The sequence below is a fragment of the Sphaerodactylus townsendi genome, linkage group LG02 (assembly GCF_021028975.2).
Source record: "Sphaerodactylus townsendi isolate TG3544 linkage group LG02, MPM_Stown_v2.3, whole genome shotgun sequence".
Taxonomy (NCBI): domain Eukaryota; kingdom Metazoa; phylum Chordata; class Lepidosauria; order Squamata; family Sphaerodactylidae; genus Sphaerodactylus; species Sphaerodactylus townsendi.
The window spans coordinates 15900695-15921669 of record NC_059426.1 but is presented as its reverse complement, the minus strand read 5'-3'; the positions used below and the strand labels follow the sequence as shown (position 1 = coordinate 15921669).

The 20975-nt window shown below is 44.0% G+C and overlaps 1 protein-coding gene across 5 annotated transcripts in view; it reads left to right on the top strand.

Moving 5' to 3' along the window:
• The window catches only part of CREB1 (cAMP responsive element binding protein 1), a 48521-nt gene extending 28911 nt beyond the window's left edge, over nt 1–19610 (top strand). For 4 of the 5 annotated variants that reach the window (XM_048487007.1, XM_048487009.1, XM_048487006.1 and 1 more), the window contains 5 exons: nt 1355–1455; nt 3183–3325; nt 9038–9220; nt 11670–11820; nt 13379–19610. In XM_048487007.1, the coding sequence (XP_048342964.1) occupies nt 1355–1455; nt 3183–3325; nt 9038–9220; nt 11670–11820; nt 13379–13523 (723 nt within the window). In that variant the 3' untranslated portion in view covers nt 13524–19610. The remainder of the gene's footprint in view (nt 1–1354; nt 1456–3182; nt 3326–9037; nt 9221–11669; nt 11821–13378) is intronic. The other variant, XM_048487011.1, reaches the window with a different exon arrangement.
• Nucleotides 19611–20975: the final 1365 nt, after the last annotated feature.

Here is a 20975-nt window from a genome sequence, read left to right as displayed (position 1 = left end):
TGGAGCTCCAGATCTCGGTCAACAGCTTTTACAGAGTATCAAATCAGGTTCCCGCCAAGACGGTGTAAACAAAGCAGAGTTTCACACAAGCTAGCAAGCAAGTAAGAGATTACCTAAACAGCAAAATTCCCCTTCCCAGGCAGAAAGCCAGAAACCTCCGGCGGGAACCTCTCAAGGTCAGAACGCACACACTCACCACAACTTTACACATGGCCAATTGGCCATTCTGGCAGGGGATGATGGGAATTGTAGTCCATGAACATATGGAGAGCCGCAGGTTGCAGACCCCTGCAGTAGCAGAATCTCTGCTTGACATGCAGAAAGTCCCAGATTTAACCCCTGATATCTCCAGTTAAAAACTCAGGTAGACAATAATGTGGAAGACCTCTGCCACCCACTCTGGAGAGCTGCTGCCAGTCTGAGCAGGCAACGCTTACCTCAAAGGCGGTGGGGGGGAGGGGAATGGCTCCCGGGGCAACACCTGCTCCGGCCACACACGCACACATCCCGTGCGCCCCACTTACCTTAGCCAGCAGGAGCCTGCTGCGGGCCGCCCCTTGACCCCGCCCTGCCAGGCTGCTCTTTCAGCCGGGGGTGTTCCAGGGCATGGCCAGGGGAGGGGCCAACATTAGTTGTCTTCCACCTGGCTGTTGCCCCACCTATGCCTGCATACAGGATTGTGGACGTATGCACCTTTTCAGTGGCGCAACTCCATCAAGCCCAGTGGGGGCTTTCCAGCGGCGAGGAGGCTTTGCTGTGTATCTTGCCTCCCCACGCTGCCAGAAAGCCCCCTTGGGAACTGTGGCACCTGGGCACCTGGCCCTATGGATGTGGCTGACTGGTGCCATTCTGTCTGTGCAGCAGCCTCTTTTCTAACAGAATGTCTTTTCTGTCTATAGCGGGAGGGAGATTTTTATTGATTCCCTCCCTCCTGTAATAGACTCCCACTATTCCTTTCAGACCTCTGACTTTAAGGGAGAACAGTTCCAGGCATGGTGGAGGCTGGAGTGAGAAGGAGGAAGTATGGAAATCATGCACTGCTTAGGATCCAAGGCACAGGTTACTTACTTCCTCATTGGGACTCTCTCTCATCTGTTTACCCAGCCGCTGGGAAAACAGGGATATGTTTGTGAGAGAGACAAAAACAAAGGCCCTCTCTGCCTGACAGGATCCAGTATTCCCGAGTTCCTCCACAAAATTCTTCCATGTTTCAGAATGGACATTTTTGCTACCCTGTCTCATCTTGTAGTTTATTTTCAGATATTGTCTTTAGAGGATGCCCTCACTCAGACCATATTATGCCACTTTGTTCGTACGATTCAAATGGTAAAACTTACTGTGCTGTTTTATCCAGATCTCCACCATTGCAGAAAGTGAAGATTCACAAGAATCCGTAGACAGTGTCACAGATTCCCAGAAACGCAGAGAAATTCTTTCCAGGCGACCCTCCTACAGGTAGGAAACTCTGGTTGTGCTTGGCGGTAATCAGCAATATTAACAGGGCCACCTTGCCATTGAACAATGGAAACACATAAGGCATAATAAAGTAAATAAGAATTCAAAAACAAAGGAAAATGAAAATAGCCCAAATAAAATGTTGTGCACATTTTTACTACAAGGCATTAAGAAGAATCAGAAAAGTAACTCTTGTTTTGTAAACATTCTTCCACTGATCTACTCACTATAATTAAGTCAGATGGCAAAACATTCAGGAGCCAGTTGTTTTCATACAATCAGTGCTGAAAAAAAGCATTCAACCAACCCAGGTCTTGGATATAATGAAGAATCCACCAGACTTCTTCCAGGAACTATATTACTTCCCCTACCCATTTAAGGTGGCTTTCCCTTCTGGCCCACTGTCTGATTTGGAAACCTAGGAGACCAAACAAAAATCAAAGACCTGTAAGCAGAATTACATCCTTCTAATTTAAGCAGATTTTGACCCAGGCGGGGGCTGGGGGGAGCTCTGCATTGGCCGGGGATGCCACGGCGAAGGCAGTGCTGCCTCCAAAGGGATTTCAGGGGGTGAAGGAAGGAAATTCAAAAACCCTCCTACCACCCAATTAGCCCCATAGACCAAACAGGCTTAAGCCACTTTCCAGTGGTGCAATTTCTACAGCTGGGAGCAGGGTGGAGTTCCCAGGCTGAAAGCCAAGTGGAAATCAACTAGTCAACTCCACCCCTGAGAACACCCCTGGCCCTCTTCCCCACTGCGCTGGGGTGCTCTCCTACGCTGGCAGGGCTGCAGGCTCTTCCAGATCTGCATGTCGAGGAGCTATGTGGCAGCCACTCACTGTCGTTTTTGCTCTTTCCACCAGCATAGGTGCCACTTACGCTGACAGGGTGGGCAAACATGCTAGTGCAAGCCTATGCCACTCCCAGGATTCCTCTGACACACACACACTCCTCAGATAGGGCTGCCTTTAATAATACAGTACAGATCTTTGTGCTGTGGTAGCAGCTGCTGTCAAAGCAATATTTTTAAAAATCTGCACATTTTAAAAAAATCAGCAATAGTCAGCCATAAGTCATACTGGGCAAAAGTCCTACCTGACCCCACCCACTCCCTTAAAACACTTGGCAGGTGCCAGAAAATGTTTTGGTAGATGCCACGGGCGAACTCTTCACTATATAATTCTCTTATGGGTTTAAACAAAATCCTGAAGGATTGACTTAATAGTCGCCATCAGCCAAGATTCCCAAATGGAGTGTCCAGATTCAAAGGCAGCTGTGTCCCTGAATACTAGTTGCTGGTACAGTAAGGGGGAGCTACTGCCTTCATTCGCTGCTTGGAGATTTCTTAGAGGCATCTGGGTTGGATTCAAACTGAATTTTCTGTCAGCACAATTCAACTTTCCTGCCTGTCCCCTCCTGCTGCAACCCACTGACCTCTATAAAATGCTGCTTCAAGGGGAATAGAGGACTAACTGAGGGTGAGGGACCAGGGGACCCTGACCTGGGGGGATCTGCAGCAGGAAGAGGGAATTGGTGGAAATTGTTGGTCGAGTCTGGATCGAAGCCCCAGCCTGCTGCAAACTATATGCTGAACTGGGTGGATGAATCTATAACCTGATCCAGAAAGGCTCACGTTCCTATGACTGATAACAACCCGAACGTCATCTCAAGCGTTGCCACAGCTACTAGAACTAGGTACGATTTCTGTAGCACTCTTTCTCTTCTAGGAAAATCTTGAACGACTTGTCCTCGGATGCCCCGGGAGTGCCAAGGATTGAAGAAGAAAAATCTGAAGAGGAAGCCACCGCCCCTGCCATCACTACCGTGACGATGCCAACTCCAATTTACCAGACGAGCAGCGGGCAATACAGTACGGCACTATCATGATTTTACTTGTTGTTGTTGTTGTTATTTGAAGTCATAGTCACCAGATTTTCAGCCAGCATTGGCCTTCATACACACCAGGTTCTTCCTAAGAACCTAGGAGGTTATATATTGGCATAGTATATGGGTGGACCCAAACAGTGTATTTGGTAGGGGGAGATTTTATCAATATCAGTCAATCAGCCGACCTTTATTGGCATAAGAAATGTACAATATAATTTATCAAACAGGATGCATTGCCGTCTCTACTCACGGGAGTTGGCTATCGCAGTCTTGTGCTTAGCTTCTCATAGTCCTCATAGCAATAAGGAGAAGCTTGGCTACCGTCACCATTGTTAGGGGAAGCTGGTGGGCTAAGAGATATTACAGTAATTCCTTGTCGGGAATTCTTTGGCCATTTGTTAACGGTGCTACGGATTTTATAAATATGTAGGTGATTCAAGTGCCATCCAAGGTAGTCGTTGCTGTTATTGTTATATGATCCGAGAAGGGAGGCACATTCACACAACAAATACATAATAAGATATAAATATTGTTGCTGTTTTCAGAGTCCCCAAAATGAACTAGCCACAACGAAGGAAAAAAGGGGGGTATTAATAAACAAAGAACAAAGGGCTCAGAGCTGTTTTAAATTTCAAAATATGATGTCAGACTTGCCAAATAGGAAAGAAAAGAAAATGGTGGAAAGAAAGAATAGTAACAGGCCAGTCCTATAAGCAGCACAGCGGGACAGTAATAGCTACCGGTCTCAATTGCAGTATTTTGACTGTCCCAGAGGCTTAGCAGACCCTTACTGTTCTTACCCAGGAGAGGCCAGCAGCATGGGTGAGCAGCAGCGCCTGAAGGGGAAAGACAGGGCCAGTGAGTCCGAACTTCTTCAACATCTGGAGGGCCTTTCTTCAACTTGGGCAGGCCACTCCTAAGAGGGGAGTGGCCTGCCTCTGGGCAGCGGTGACCGGCTTTGTCCAGCATCAGGACATCTATCTGACAGGCAGGCTGAATAAGCTGTTGAGTAGCTAGCTGGCATCACATTCCAGTTCCCCTGCTGTGGATGCTGGTTCTGCAATCCTTGCTGTGGAGTCTGCCTCCCACAGGTCGTTTCCGCCATCCATTACTTGAGAAGCATGGTTGTTTGGTTTGCCCCACTTGGCAAACTTTCCAAAGCTGGGCGGGAGGATGGAGGGCATAGTGCTTGTGAACTATCATCTGCTTCCTCCCCAGTGTGGTCCTGATTTTTTTTTAGGAACTGGTGTTGCTGATAACCACCATCAATATGGCAATGCTGGTCATGCAGGTATTGTCTGCATGAACGGATTGGTGTATATGTGGCAGAGCAGAGGAGTCTGTGCTAGAAGCGTTGAATGAGGGACCGTGTGTGCCGCAGTCTGAATGGGAATGTGGTGGACTTGGAAACATCACAAAGGAGGGGCAGACTGTAACGAAACAAGAAAAGGAACCGTGAAGCGGGGAAATGGTGTGTGAAGACCAAAGAGAAACGAGGCAAAAACGCAGGAATAACAGATAATGGAGTTGTGTCAGAGAAAATATCTTGAATAGTAAGGCCAGGACTCGTAAGACAGTCTGACAGGGAAGAAAGAACAATGAAAATTGAAATATTTTTTTAGAAAAATAAGCTGACCACAGCTCGTGCTAAATATGTCAGAAGTCGATTGCTGCTTTTGGTGAGCTTTGATAAATTATGTTGATGATTTGCAGCCAATTTCCTGTTGAAAACACAATATAGTTTTTCATATTAGCTAGGATGTAAATATGTCCTCTCAGTAAAAGATCATCATAAAAAACTACGTTTCTATTATTGAACCATTCACAATGCTTTTTTTAATTTCCTTCAAAAAAACATTTAAAAAATAAACCCAAAGGGGGGAAATGTTTTTTTAAAAATAAAGACACAAGTATACCAACAGTGGTGGCGGATCCAGATATAAGTTTCTATAAACAATTTTCAAATAACTAAAAATCAGTCTATGCACAGTCGCTGCACGTACCAGGTGTTTAAATATTAATAGAGTTCTAAGGCCCTCAATACATTGATTTACTAGAGGTTGGCTTGTATCTTTTCAGTGTTGTAATATGGGTCTGTTAGCTATAGTAAGGGCACACAAAGTCTGTTTTTGTTGCTCATTGGTTAGCTTCCATTGCTCTGGCAAAATAGGGCAATTCGTTCCTGAGACTTTGCACATGGTATTTATTAATCTACCTCAAATATTTATAAACAGAGATCATATGTTTGGTTTTCTGCCTTGATTCAATTAGAGTTTCAAGCAGCGAAGGGGACTCCGAGACCCAGTGCAGTCCTATGCAGAGTGACACCAGTCTGAGCCCTCAGAAATGAACGGGCTCAGACTGAAATAATTCTCCTTAGGATTGCGCTGTTAATGCCACAGGGCCGTATTTAGATGCCAGCAAACACTGCAACTGTGAAGCATTCTACATAGGGTGGCATTTAGATCTCAGCTTAGAAAACGACCAAAGCTCATCATCATAGCCTATCAAGTGGCCCAATGTCAAAATTCCCCCTCTCAGTCCAAATCTTCCATAAAAAAGATTTCCCAAATTTTAGATCTGGGTATGCCCATAATGTTCATTTTAGCATGTGACAATGGATCAAATTTATATTGTTGGGCCATTATACACCATTGTTCTCTAGTTGCAGAAATTGCAAGAGAAATGGGATCGACTCTTGCATAAGTGGACCCTAAAGCACGCGAGAGGGGCACCAGACAAGAGCCCCCCCCCCAAAAAAAGGGCTGAAGGAGGCTAGTCCAGGAATGATCCCAATAATTAGTACAAATTATTGAATATGCCTGGTGATGTAAACTAAGATCCTTCATTGAATGGAAGTTGCATCCTCTTTAAAGAAATCCGAAGCAGTGATTTCCAAAACGAAGTATTCATGTGATGAATATATCTGCAAGATATATAGAAAGGAATTGCATGTAAAAGATAAATAATCCTAGCTATCATGTTCATTTTTGAGTGTATTTCCTTTGCCCCACAGAGACACGTTTAAAGTTGCCCATCTGTCCTAATCCAAAGATGTATCAGCAATTAACTTGTTAAAATTTAGCATAATCAAATGTGTAATGTCTATCGTCGACAATTAATTGAATATTTTGCACAATTAATTGAATATCCAAACAAGTCTCATTAATGTAGGAATAGGAGGCTGGGGTTCCAAAATAAATAATAAACGTTCTGAAACATCATCTGCCTAAAGAATAATTTTAAATTCCAAAGGGTTATGTACAAATCTGCCCTGACTCTGACTTTGGTTGGGAAAGGGCGAGGTAAAAATCAAGGGCCCCTTCCGCACACGCAAAATAATGCGTTTTCAAACCACTTTCACAACTGTTTGCAAGTGGATTTTGCCGTTCTGCACAGCTTCAAAGAGCACTGAAAGCAGTTTGAAAGTGCATTATTCTGCATGTGCGGAATGAGCCAAAGAAACAAATAAATGATATAATTACATTGTCTAATGGCACAAGCCAAAGGTTCCAGACATAAATAAGGTATCCCGGGGGAATAGCGTGGAAAATATGTCATTAATCACCACCCTGAATCTGGAAGATGAATAAAGCATTCTAATCCACTTCAAAAATCTGTGCGGAAAACTGGAACCATTCACAATTTTTAAAGAAACTGAACTATCCCACAATGCAAGATAAATGCGCATAAAGTTTCCTAGGTGTTGAACAGAACTTAAACTGGGGTTTTTCCCCCAGAAGTACCTTATTACTAAATAAAATGTTGTTTGTGTGTATTTATGGAAGCTGATATGAAATCTCCCTGGCTGCCTTTGCAGCGCGAGGGGGAGGGGGGTGGCAAAGCAAGCCAGCCAAATGTATTCTTCTGCCTTTTAAAAAGAGGCCAGCTTTGGCGCTTTCAGAAAGACGTGACTAGTTCAACTAAGCTTTTATTTAAAACAAACAAACGAAATCTGGGCAGCCTTAGCCACAGCAGTGGGGTGAGTAGCTTAGAGGCGGCCCAAGCAGAGAGATGAGAGCGTTCTTTCCACTGACCTACATAAGGACTCGTGTGTCAACCGAGGTGCCGTAATAACCTCATGCTGGTTGGTGTTTTCTCATTCCCTGCTACACGCAGCTTAGCTCTCCTGTGGCAGAATCTGTGGAGAGAGGGCAGGGTTTCCGCCAGATGCCGTGTGGTTACACCTGCTATTTTATATATCGCTATGTGAAGCGTTTGGGGAAGTTACCATAGTATCCCCTTGCCGAGATGTTCAAGGAAGGGGGAAATCTAGTCCTGGTACAAGGAGTCTGGCGCAGAGCTTCCCCTATTGAGACTGAAGTGCTGGAGCAGTGCCACCATACTTTGAGACACCTTGAGCACTTACTCACTTTATTTATTTATTTTCACATTTCAGCCCTGCCCATTCCCCTCAGGGCGGTGTACAACCATACAACTGTTTTAAATACAGTTAAAACAACAGTATATAAAATTGAATTCAATAAATACAATATGATAAAAACAATAAACTAATAGAAAACGGCATCAGATGAATCTTGCTCGCCAGGATAGACTTCAGCCCAGCTGGCTTGATGGAAACACCTGGTGGAAGAGCTCACTCTTACAGGCCCTGCGGAATTGATTTAAATCCCGCAGGACCCTGATCTCATTAGGAAGCTTATTCCACCAGGTTGGGGCCTTGGCCCTTGGAGAAGCCTGCTGGGTATCTTTGGGGCCAGGGATCACCAGAAGATGAGCGGAGGGCCTAGGAGGGCAATAAGGGGAGATGTGGTTCCTTCTTGATCTATTGGAGCAATTCTGCCCTGCTCTGCCACCCTGAGCCCATCTTGGCAGGAAAAGGGCAAGTTATAAATATATTTATTTATTATTAATTTGACTTCTAGGCAGCTCTTCCCCTTCTTGGCTCAGCGCGACTCCCAGCAGAACGATTCATAACAATCCAGCCATCAATTACAAAAAAAAAACCTCATGGTGTTTGAATTATATCTCATATAAAGGATGAAATTAACAATGTAAACACGGATCTTATCAGTATCACAGAAAAAAGGGAAGGGAGGTCAGCCAGATTGACCCCGTTGTTGTCCTCAATCAAAGGCCCGGAGGAACGCCTCTGTATTACAGGCCCTCAGAACTGTGATTAAATTCAATGAAACGATCAAGAAACCACAGTGTTGTCACATAAGATACAAAACACAGCACCAAAGGTCTTCAAGCAGTTTTAGTTTCTGCTTTTTTTTCCTGGGAGAAGAGGGAAAGGACCACCCTTTGTAAATCACGTGTGTGCACGACAGCGAGGAAGTTCATAAGGTTCGCCTTTGGAGTAACCAGCCGCTGAGTATGGCGCCCCTGCTCGCTTACATCTAGATTATCCTCCTATGGAGGAGTCCGGCTGCTCCCTAGGGGAGAGTTTTAAGGGTAAGGACTTACCGGGCGCCTTTTAGTATGCCTTTAGTATGACTTTTAGTATGACTACCGCTGTTTTAACACAATTTAATATGTTTTTAGTATGTTTTAATGATGGAGCCTTATGGGTTATTGTTATCTTATTCATTGTTGCTCCCGACTTTGTTATATTAGTTATGTTGTACACCGGCCAGAGCCCCTGGGGATGGGGCGGTATAAAAATTTAAATAATAAATAAATAATAAATAATAAATAATCTAACCCCCGACTCCTCTCTGCCCGCTTTCAGTTGCTATCACACAGGGAGGCGCGATACAGTTAGCTAACAATGGCACTGATGGAGTGCAGGGCCTGCAGACGCTGACCATCCCCAACGCTGCCACGACCCAGACCGGTACCACCATTTTACAGTACGCACAGACCACTGACGGGCAGCAGATTCTCGTACCCAGCAACCAAGTGGTTGTTCAAGGTAAGAGTGTTTTGAAGCAATCTGTACACGGTTAACACTACATGGGGCCGGCAAACCTGTTTTCCTTGTGAGACAAGTGGGGCTGAGACAGTCCAGAGAGAACTATGACTAGCCCATTATCACCCAACAGGCTTCATGTGTAGGAGCTTGTGTAGGTCCTGCTTATTACTTGGATGGGAGACCACCAAGGAACCGTGGGATTTGGCTTTTCCAGAGGCATGTCACAGTAAGACGTGTTTGTCCCTGTGAAAACAGATTTTGCTGTGACATGCCTCTGAAGACACCAGCCACATGTTAGGAGCTAAAACCACCAGACCACAGCTACACAGCCCAGAAAACCCACCACAGCTATTTGATTCCAGCCATGAAAGCCTTCAACAATAAATCCAGGATTTGCTGTGGAGAGGTAGTGCCAGAGGTGGGATCCAGCAGGTTCTCACAGGTTCCCGAGAGTAGGTTACTAATTATTTGTGTGTGCTGAGAAGGGGTTACTAATTGGTGATTTTGCCACGTGATTTTTGCCTTAGTTACGCCCCTCCTCTCAGCAGTAGCGGCCAGAACTTGAAGCAGTCTAGCAGGAGGTGCACCGGCGTGCGTGGCGGCCTGCGCCTGCTTGCATTCATTTCCCGCCCAAGGAATGGCGTCCTTTTTCACAGCCCCGCCCAGGAATGCCCGGCCACACCCCCGTCGTGTCCCACCCAGCCCCATTGGCGCTATGCCACAGTTTGAATCCCACCACCATGGGAACCTGTTACTAAAAATTTTGGATCCCACCACTGGGTAGTGCTCTGTGTTCTTTTTGGTAGGGAGGGGAAATAACAAGTGATAAAATAGTTGAAGTGGGGCTTTTAGGTACTGAGTGCTGCTGTTAAGGGGAAAATGTTATTTTGTCCTTTCTTCAGAGATTGGTTTCTTGTACAGCCAAGTAATCTTTTGCAAGACTAACCTATCAGTTGAGAGCCAGCATGGTGTAGAGCAGTGGTGGCGAACCTTTGGCACTCCAGATGTTGTGGACTACAATTCCCATCAGCCCCTTCCAGCATGGCCAATTGGCCATGCTGGAAGGGGCTGATGGGAATTGTAGTCCATAACATCTGGAGTGCCAAAGGTTCGCCACCATGGGTGTAGAGGTTAAGAGCAGTGGACTCTAATCTGGAGAAATGGGTTTGATTCCCCACTCCTCCACATGAGCAGTGGGCACTTATGTGGTGAACCAGATTTGTTTCGCCACTCCTGCATATCTCCTGGGTGACCTTGGGCTAGTCACAGTTCCTTGGAACTCTCTCAGCCTCACCTGCTTCACAAGACGTGTGCCATGGAAAGAGGAAGTGAAAAGGAGTTTGTAAGCCGCGTTGAGTCTCCTTACAGAAATCCAATTCTTCTTATGAACACACTTGTGGGCCAAGGGAATCCAATCTGCCCATTGGCGCAGCCAACCCCATTGCTCAGCCTCTGCAAATTATCTGGGGGTTTTGCAGAAATTTGAGAACCAGCATGGTGTAGTTGTTAACATAAGTCGACTCTAATCTGGAGAGCTGCGTTGGATTCTCCACTCCTCCACATGAGTGGCAGGCTCTTATCTGGTGAACTCAATTTGTTTCCCCGCTCCTCCACATGAAGCCTGCAGGGTGACCTTGGGCCAGTCACAGTTCTCTCAGAATTCCCTCAGCCCCACCTAATTCACAAGGTGCCTGTTGTGAGGAGAAGGGAAGAAGTTTGTAAGCCCCTTTGAGTCTCCTTCCAAGAGAGAAAGGCAGGGCATGAATCCAAACTCCTCTTTTTTAATTTGGGGATAAAAGAGTTCAGTAAATCAAGGTAACCAAGTAAATCCAGGTAACCAAGCTAGGTCTCTGCAATGCTCCTGAAAGGTCCCTGCAGTTAATGTAAGTTAAATTGAACATACATGTGTTCTAATGAAAAACCAAGCTCAGGGAAGAGAGCAGCAGTGCCTTTGAGAAGCAGCAGGTAGAGAAATTGAAGGGCAGGCACCTGCAGAAAAGCAAACGATGTTTGAACAGGCTGGAGAAATGGTCACGGTTGCTGCAGGTGGGGAGGATGGAAGGGCAAGTAGCATTTGGTGGACAATGCTGAGGAGGCCATTAAACCCAGGAAAGAGTCAGGGCAGGAATGCATGAGAAGAGTTGAAGCTGCAGAATAAGGTAGCAGCAGAGCAGCAAAGAAAGGCCAGAAGGACAAAGAGAAAGACCAGAGAATTGTAGCTGTGCAAAGGCAGCTGGAGCATGTGCCGCTTAATTCATTGGCACTGCAGCATGGAAGTGGCAGGAAGGCGGGGCCCCCGTGCCACTTTGAGGAACGTTAAGGCGGTCCTTTGTATGGAAATGGGGGTTGCTTCTACTGCTTTTCATTCTTTGGTCTTCCAGAGTTGTCAAGTCTCATGCTATTTCCCTCCCCACCCCCACCCCGCCCCCCAAAACGCCTTCCCTCTTAGCGGCCTCAGGAGACGTCCAGACCTACCAAATCCGCACAGCTCCCACCAGCACCATTGCCCCCGGCGTAGTTATGGCGTCCTCTCCCGCACTTCCAACCCAGCCAGCAGAGGAAGCCGCACGAAAGAGGGAGGTCCGTCTAATGAAGAACAGGTTGGTGTTCTGTATTGACTTGGATTGTGCTTCCATTCATATGGCAGTTATGGCCGCTTGTTGCTCTTCCTTCTCTGTGTTGAACGCTGCCTGAAACAGGTCAGTTTTTGGAGGAATAAAACAGAATTGACAGTACAACTGCAACTTAGTATACTTGCCCTATGAGGTCAGTAACCTTCAGCTGTGCAACATGACAGTTTTGGAACAGGGTTCTTTTACACACACACACACACACCCAAGTTTGGCAATAGATCATCAACACCCCAGCCCTATACCCTGTGTCTCTGGAGTGTTGTAGACCAAGGCTGTATTGATTCATGACCGGTCTTAAGCTTATGCCCCCATTTACACTGTCAGTATTCACACAGACACTGATACCCAGTTGAAATAAAGTTTGCTGATCTCTTTTGTCACAATCATTCTTCCTTTCCTCTTTTTAAATCCTGACTTGTAAGAACATAAGAACAAGCCAGCTGGATCAGACCAGAGTCCATCTAGTCCAGCTCTCTGCTACTCGCAGTGGCCCACCAGGTGCCTTTGGGAGCTCACGTGCAGGATGTGAAAGCATCCTTGTCCTTGAACATCTTGGTTGCCATTTGTTCTTTTTAAAAAATTATAAATAATAACCATTTTGGCCGGTCCCAACGGCTCGTTCGACCACACGTGATCAAGGTCGTGATAGACTGATTGCTCATGGAGGTGTAATAAGGAAGGAGGCAACATGACGTCACAACCCTGACGCTAGTGTGCTGTTGGCTGGCTGTCCCGCTACCCCCACATTGACGCAAAACATCCCTCTGCTGACTACCAGTGTGCCCTTCAACTTCTCCATTTTTTAACACAACGACTACTTATTCAGCATAAATCCTTATGAACACATATTGCCGTGGCGCAGCGTGCTAAGGGCCTTGAAAAGTTGGAGCCCTAGGGTGCTGTTAACAGTGCCTCAGCAACAAAAATTGAAGGGCCCTAGTGCTAGGTTTCAGCCTAGTCAGCCTTATTTATTTGTTTTTATTACAGTCAGTAAACCCATGTTACACAAGACAAGCCATATACAGATAAGTCCTGAAAGAAGACTATCCCAAGATAATCAGCCCTATGGAGAATACAGCCCTGTTGTAGACATTAGTATGATGATGGCATAGTGAGTTTATACCTTGTCAGCAAAGAAAAGACTTGCCGGATAGCCCAGCCTTGCCCAGACTCATCAGTGCTGGGAAGCTAAGCAAGGTTGGCCCTGCTTCGTACTTTGATGGGAGACCACCTAGGAAATCTAGGGTTACTACAGAGAGACAGGCAGTGGTAAACCACCTCTGAACATCTAGTGCCACCACCTGAGGTTGCTCTTGAGTAGACATCTCCTTTAGAATTTCATTTAAACTTTTAAAAAGTGTTACGCTCAATCAAAAATTATACATTAACACAGTCATGTTGCATTCATCCCAAAATTATTACGATGCTTGTCCGGCGTAGCCCTATTTATCAGAGTTTTAGATGGGCTGATCACATTTGCACATTGTTTTAAATATATTTCCCCCCCCTTTTTTTTTGCTCACAGGGAGGCAGCGCGTGAGTGCCGCAGGAAGAAAAAGGAATACGTCAAGTGTCTAGAAAACAGAGTGGCTGTTCTCGAAAACCAAAACAAGACATTGATCGAAGAGCTAAAAGCACTTAAGGACCTCTATTGCCACAAATCGGATTAATTTTAGATTCCCAACTTCCGTTTGTTAATGTGGGATAAAGACTGGTTTGGCGACAGCCGGAAAGACAAAAGTGAACTGTTTATTTTGTAAACATTTCCCTTTTTTTTCTACGCGCAAAACTGCCTGCAAGCAGCTGCAGAATTTAATTTTGTCTGTGCTTTGCATTAAACTGTGAATGTTGAATCACCCGCCTCTGCTACTCCCCCCCCCCACACACATTCTCCCCACAAAATTATTTTTGTCCCAGCGCGTCCCAAGTGCGAAGAAAAAGAACAGACTTCGTCACCTCCCCACCTCTTCGAGGAGTGATCATGTTCTCTTGTGAAGGTACTGTGGGGGGAGGGATGGTTGTCACCAGCATTTCCGGAGTTAGTGCTGAACTTGTTGGAATGCGTCATCCCGAGCCTCTGACTGGAAGTATCCTGTGGCCCCTGAGCCGAACCGAGGTATGATGCTCCTTCAAGGAAACAGTGGTTGCCAAACATTTGCGAGATTTCAACTATCCATTCTCACACCGCTGCATGGTGGGATGTTGCCAAAGGACAGGCACTGCAGGGAAAGAATGAACTCACAGAAAAGAGTTTGTTTGCTTTTCTTTTTTGTCTTTCCTAATCTCCGTCTGCGGTTTTGGTTGTTGTTGGGGGTTTTTTTAGAAGCTTCTCCATACCATAAAAAGAGTACCTGGGTTTCCTCAATTAATTCTCTGTAAATTTTAAAAAGAAATGTCATGTCTTCAGCCTTCCAAATGCAGTCAACCATCCGGTACCGTCGATATCCTGGTGTGATGTGAACTTGTAAAGCAGAAAGAGCAGAAGCAGTAAAGCGCAGTTGAGAGGTAGAAGAGGGAGTCGACCTAGAAGAAGAACAGCGCATTGAAGCACAATTGTTTTGGTTGTGTTTCATCTAGTGGCTACGCTGTCCGAGGCAACCACAAGCGGAAGCACAGCCAGCACAGTGTGTACTATCGGTAAAGAAAGAAAAGCCAGCCAAGGCATCTCAGCTCCCCTCAAAAGAGTTGTCCCTTTTGCAGGAGTACTAATTTTTGAAAACATCTATTACCCTAAACCACTTTGTGAGGTTCTTAAGTTTAATGTGATTAAAACAGCGAGGTCTCTGGCAAATAGAATTCCTTGTTTATCAACAAGACTAGGGTAGACATTTTGCCCCACCAGAATCAGAGTAAGATGTATTAACTGGCACCATTGGATAAGATAGTTACTTTCAAACAAATTTCCAGTTCACACTATTATTTTCATTGTCATGAAAAATTAACCTGCCCTACCTCTTGATGAAATGTTAGTTGATAGAATGAACCCACTACAAGTTGGGACGGGGTGTAAGTTGGCTTGAACATCGGCAACTTTGCTGCGGGGGTAGTTGTTTTATTTTAAGAGGGCATTTGTTTTCCGTGAGCTTTAAGAGGAAAGTTTTAATATTTAATCTTCACAGTTTTATGCAGGACGAGAGAAATTCAGGCCAATTTTTAAAATTTGTACAGCAGATGTCCCAAAACAACAAAACTCACAGGACTATGAAAAGAGAAACTTTCATATATTAAGGAGCATTTCACTTAGCCTGTTCTTAATTTTCCCTTAAAAATAATTTTCTCACTAAATTTTTTTTGTTAAAATCATTTCCCTTCCATTTTTTTTATTTTAACTCGAGTGCTCTAACATGTTGGTAAAATATCTTTATATTGTCTCAATCAACAGAGCATATATTTTTAAAAATCTATTTTAAAAAGTTAAAAGTGCAGCCGTTGTAGGAAGCCTTTTAATACACAGATAAATAGCCCTTCAAAAATAAAACAGTAGATTTTTACTTTCCCCACGCAGTCAGTTCTCCTCCCCCCACTCCCCGCTCCTGTGTATTTCTAGCAGAATCATGAACACATGCTGTTTTTGCAGGAGAGATTCATGTATTTCTAATCTCATTGAAAACTAACTATGTTGGGGAATTTCTTTTTTAAAAAAAGAACTGTGAAATATCTGGTTTAAATTGTATAAAAATGATGCAATAATCCGAAAATTAATTTTATTTAGACACAATGAGAAAAGCCACCATTGTAACGTTCCTCTAAATTAGCATCCTTTGAATTTAATGGATATGATTGTCTTAAGCAAAATGGGTTATTATGGAAGGCCTGAAGTTTGGCCTTTTCCAAAGTACAGTAAGGTCTATCAAGGAGTTCCAATATAGATACGCTTGCAGTGTTGCTGAATCTACTGATTCCTCCACAGATAAATTCAGGGTTTTGATTCTAGAATCAGTCACCAGCAGTGAGATAAAACATTTCAATCCATTTTTAGTCATCCAAAAGCGGGCATTTTTGCATTCCTTAAAAGAAGTTTGAAAAGGCGATACTGTTGACGTTTCCCCATTGATCGAAGTATAGAGCTGGCTGGTTTATCTGAATGTGCTTTGCTATTCTAATAGCCAAAAGGAACAGAAGGTAATTTAAAAAAAAAACTCATATTGTATAATTTATTGAGTTAAAAACAAGATTGTGTTTTTGGCTTCTGCCACCTATTCAGCCCCTTCTCTGCATAATGTGAACACTGCTAAATGTCCAGAGTTCATTGCCAGGCATCGCTGAAAAGAAGGCGTGGAAAGGGCTAACTCCATTATAGTCATCTTATGCAGAATTGGTTTCAAGTACAGTTTCTATATTTTACAAAACAAATGGGCACCTTGCCGGATATTGCCTGAGGCGCTCTCGTAATTTAGATATTCTTGGGAAATGCTTGTGTATAAAATATGTACATATATAAAATATATATACACAGTATATAATCTATAGCTCTGAGAGCTTTTAAAGTCAGGAATGCTGAGTATTATAGTATATTGAGGTCATAAAAAGAGTTTTATGTGTGTGGGGTGGGGTGGGGGGGGGGTGAGTGACTGCGCTTAAGATTTTCTCCAGAGTAGTTTTAAGCTGCATTATTCATTTGTGTTGTCCTGTTGTCCAGTTTTCCCTTTTCTGTTTATTTCACTGCAATTTGTACTCTTATGCAGCATTATGACATTTATGTCAACTCTTGCGTATAATTCCTCTCATTCCCAAATTCTTCACTGTGTGCTTTTGTCTCTTTTGGCAGCTATTAACTAAGGCAAAAAGATTTGAGAAATGTTTGGGTTATTCTAAGGGAGCGAATTACAAACCCCTTCACCCTCCCATTCTTGGTTCCCGCTTACTTAGACTTAAACAGTAGACAGCAGGATTGTTTGACCATCCAAGTAAGCTTCTATCCCGCCTGGTTTCCTGGCTCTATAATATCGTTGTTATCCAAATAGAAACTACCTTACTTGATACTGAATAACTATCGTAAAGGGAAGGTCGCTCATGTAAGAAATCTGGCCTCGATTTGAAAGCTTAAATGCATTGGAGCCAGCTGTGTGTATTGCTGGATTGTACTACTTCTAGACTCCAACCTTTGGGATTGAATGTTTGAATGTTGCTGTGCGTGAGTTTGTAGACATTGGCGCATCAAAAGCTCGTGGCCTAGGGAGACAGTCCTAGGCAAATTTTGATAGGTTTCCCTTAGCAGTCTCTTAACGCTGCATTCCCTCCTGCCCATGCTTCAGTTTTTATTATAGGCCGATACACGTGAGGCTGTTTGTCGTGTACTTTTGTTTCACTTGAAGGAGCTCCTAGTGTGGGGTTTGTGGACCTGCTGATATGTATGCATCTCAGTATTCTTAATTAATCAGCTGATTCTCTCTCAGGATAACCCTAAAAGGAAGCCGTTCCGGCAGGATGATCTTCACAGGGCAGTACCAAAGATTTAGATGTCTGAGTATCTTGTTGGGAGGATTCCCGTCATTCTAATAACCAATGAAAACGTTGTGCGGGCCAAGATTTAATGACCGGAACAATCGAAAGAGAGAGAGAAGGGAATTAGATTTCTGTTAACATTAACTCCCTTTGGCAATCTGTGGATAGAACAAGGCATTTAAGAAATTAAATCTCGAGAGAAATACGGTCAGGTTCCCTTTGATCTCTCAGCACTGCATGAACTTCATTCAGATTCTCAACAAAGCACAGTTATGAATTTTACTCAGCGGCAACTGAGACAAGTATGCAATATTTTAGCCTTCTAATCAGAGTTTTATTTAATAGGCAGCGAAAAGCCATGGTTTGTGTTTGTTAATGCATACGGGAACATTCCCTCTGGGTTTGCTAGGTAAAAAAAAGTGTACTGACCCTACTGTTTGTTCTAAACAGTGAGAAGCACAGCCAGTTGGGGACTCTTAACCTATCGATGAATGGTGCTGAAATCTTCGTGTCTGCCTAGGATACATTCACTTACAGTGCTGAATATAGCTTAGGTCATTACATTTCTTCTCAGCGAAATGTGGAGATAGATCAGAATGTAATCCTAAACCTTTTAGCCTTGAATGAATGTATTTTTAAAAATATGTATATATTCAAACTGTAGTCCAGGGCGGACAGACAAAATGTTTAGCACAAATTAGGATAATTATCTAAATTTTTGGTACTTCACGTGCTGGTCGCTGCTGGCCAGAAGCAAGCTTTCATGCCTTTTTAGGGCTGGATTCCACGGTCAGGAATTCCTTGGGTTGGTTCAGGAGCATCGTTGTGAATCATACCTTGTTTACCCCAGTACGGAATCTCATGGCACCTTGCGGCCACCTCTCGTTTACTTTCTCAGGGTTCGTGTACACCTAAAAAAATCACCATTTTATTTCTGTTTTCAAGTACAGAGCGTTTGTGTCTTGGCAATGCGACTTCACCTGTATAGTATCTGTCACAGTGTGTGTGGGAGTGTGTGGCTTACCTCCGTGTATTGAGAAGACTGATGACAACTAAGCTGGGATAAAATTAATCTTTCCTGGGTAGGTGTGTGGCAAAAATCTCTTTTGGTCACCGTGGGCATGATTCACAAGCCACTGCGTTGTTACAATAATGATTGTGCTGTTGTGTACAGAAAACCTCTAAACCCGCAAGGAGACCAGGGCAAGTCAATACTTACTAATTATCGGCGGGGGGGGGGGGTGATCTTCAACTCTACCTTTTGATCGACTCCTTGATCATGTAAACAAACCGGAGATCGGCACAACCTCTTTCATGCAGAACTCAACCATTTATTGTACTTCTACTTTGGAGGATGGCATTATCAGTGTCAAGTCAGGCAAGCCTCCGCCTTAGCCAGTCAGCTGCGATGTGAGGGACAATCTGAAATAAGAGTCAAAGTGGGAAGGGGCAGAGAAAAAGCATGTGGATAAATTCAGAAACACATTTGGATAAAAAAAACAAAGGGCGATTATAAAGATGGTTTCTATACGTTGTGCTTTATCCAGGCGCCACTCCATGTTTGTGTAATGGACCTACTCCTGTTTTTAAAAGAGCAAGAAATTAAGTAGTAGAGTATCGACGCTGTTTTAAAAGCAGACGCTACTGCATATGTCAGCTTTTTGGCTCGGGAAGCACCAGGGCAGGTGGGGAAAAGTTGTACAACTTCAAATGCTTTTCTCCGTATAGTTCTCTCCTATTGCTTTTTGTATGTCAGTTGTCACATTAAAGCCATTCTGGTCTGGAATTTACACTTTGAAACTTCTTTAGAATAATGTGGGAAGTTTCTAGAGTTAAGGTTGCGGTGTTATTTTTATTTAATTTTTAAAAAATCAAATTCACACTCCCCCCCTCCACCACCATTTCTGATTCTTTACCCCAAACAATCAGCACAAAACAGGGTATCGAGCTTAAAAAAAAACTTTTCTATTGAAATTAAATTACTAAAAAAAGAAATATGGACTGAAGAATACGTTTGACTGTTCCCTACTTCCTAGAAATATCCGTTTTAATTTTGTAACTCAACCTTTTGTGCTTTGTTTTTTTTTAAAGTACTGAGTTATACCGCATTTTAGTAACATTATGTACATACTAACTGCTTTGTGTTTCAAGATGCTAGTAATTGGTTTGTATATTAAAGTGATCCTTGTGAATTTGTGAATTATTGTCATAAAAGTGCTTTTTTTCTTACTGTAAAATTTGTGGTATAAACTGTCATAACACCCTTTTTACACATTTATGTGCAGACACATAAACATGCTTTTAAAATCCTTTCCAAGTTTCTCTTGTTTTTTAAAGGGGGGGTGTCTTTATTTAGACGCATCTGCTTCAGCAGTAGTTAGCAATTACAATAAAATTAGGAATAACATATACTAGCAGAAGTACTCTCGTTTGGTTGATCTTCTGGAGAAAGTCAGATCTGCTGCTCTCCTCCCTGCAGAAAACAGAACATGTATTGTGCAGGAACATCATCAAAGGCAGTCATTGCTATTTTCCCCACAAGTGTCCAACTTCAAATTTCAGCCCAGAGCACGGATTACTGGCCGTAACCCAGCACCAAGTTTCCAGAAGGAGATCAGCAAAAAACGCAGTTACCAGAACGGTAATTAGACCAGCAGTTTCACAATATGCTTTGCACCCGCTGTGCCGTGTCAGAATTCCAAATGAGTCCTCAGGCTCAAAACAGTTGGGGACCCCTGCTTAAATTTCCCCGTGATGGTCTGTTTGCTGCCTCCCACTAACTCTAAAAAGTTTTCTAAGAAGAAGAGTTTGGATTTATATCCCCCCTTTCTCTCCTGCAGGAGACTCAAAGAGGCTTACAATCTCCTTGCCCTTCCCCCCTCACAACAAACACATGTAGGTGGGGCTGAGAGAGCTCCGAGAAGCTGTGACTAGCCCAAGGTCACCCAGCTGGCGTGTGTGGGAGTGCACAGGCTAATCTGAATTCCCCAGATAAGCCTCCACAGCTCAGGTGGCAGAGCGGAGAATCAAACCCGGTTCCTCCAGATTAGATACACAAGCTCTTAACCTCCTACGCCACTGCTGCTCCTCCCCAGTAAAACTACTCTTATCACTGAGCCATGTCCCCTTCTTAAGTAAACCTGCCTTTATCGAGTTAGAGCCAATGTAGGAGCTCTTAACCTCCTATGCCCACCCACAGAATCCCACCCACAGAAGCGATGTTTTGTGCCTTGTGTGAGAAAGCCCAGACTGAAATCCAAAGATATTTGTGGATGCAACTGTAGTAGACTCTTCTGATTATAGCAGTCCCATAGCATTTGTGGAAGCTGCTATTTGTGTCCTGCGCAGGACCCTGGAACCAAGCCAGAAGGATCAAGGCACTGTCCGGCCCCATTACAGTAATGAGAGTTAAGCACGCCAGTGCCATAGACAACTGCACTGCCTTCCTCTCTGAGAATCACGCTGAACAGAAATGACGCTTTCACTCGTTGCGGTGTGCGCCTTTCCAGTTAGCCTGCTTCAATTTCACTGACGTCAGCTAGCTCAAACGGGGCTTACATACGCCTGCCATGTAAAATCAATGGCATTTGAATCACCCTACTGTACCAAAGATAGCAACTAGTTCCAATGACCCTTGGCTGCTCTCAGACTGCGCACTTGGAAAGCAGTTCATGTCT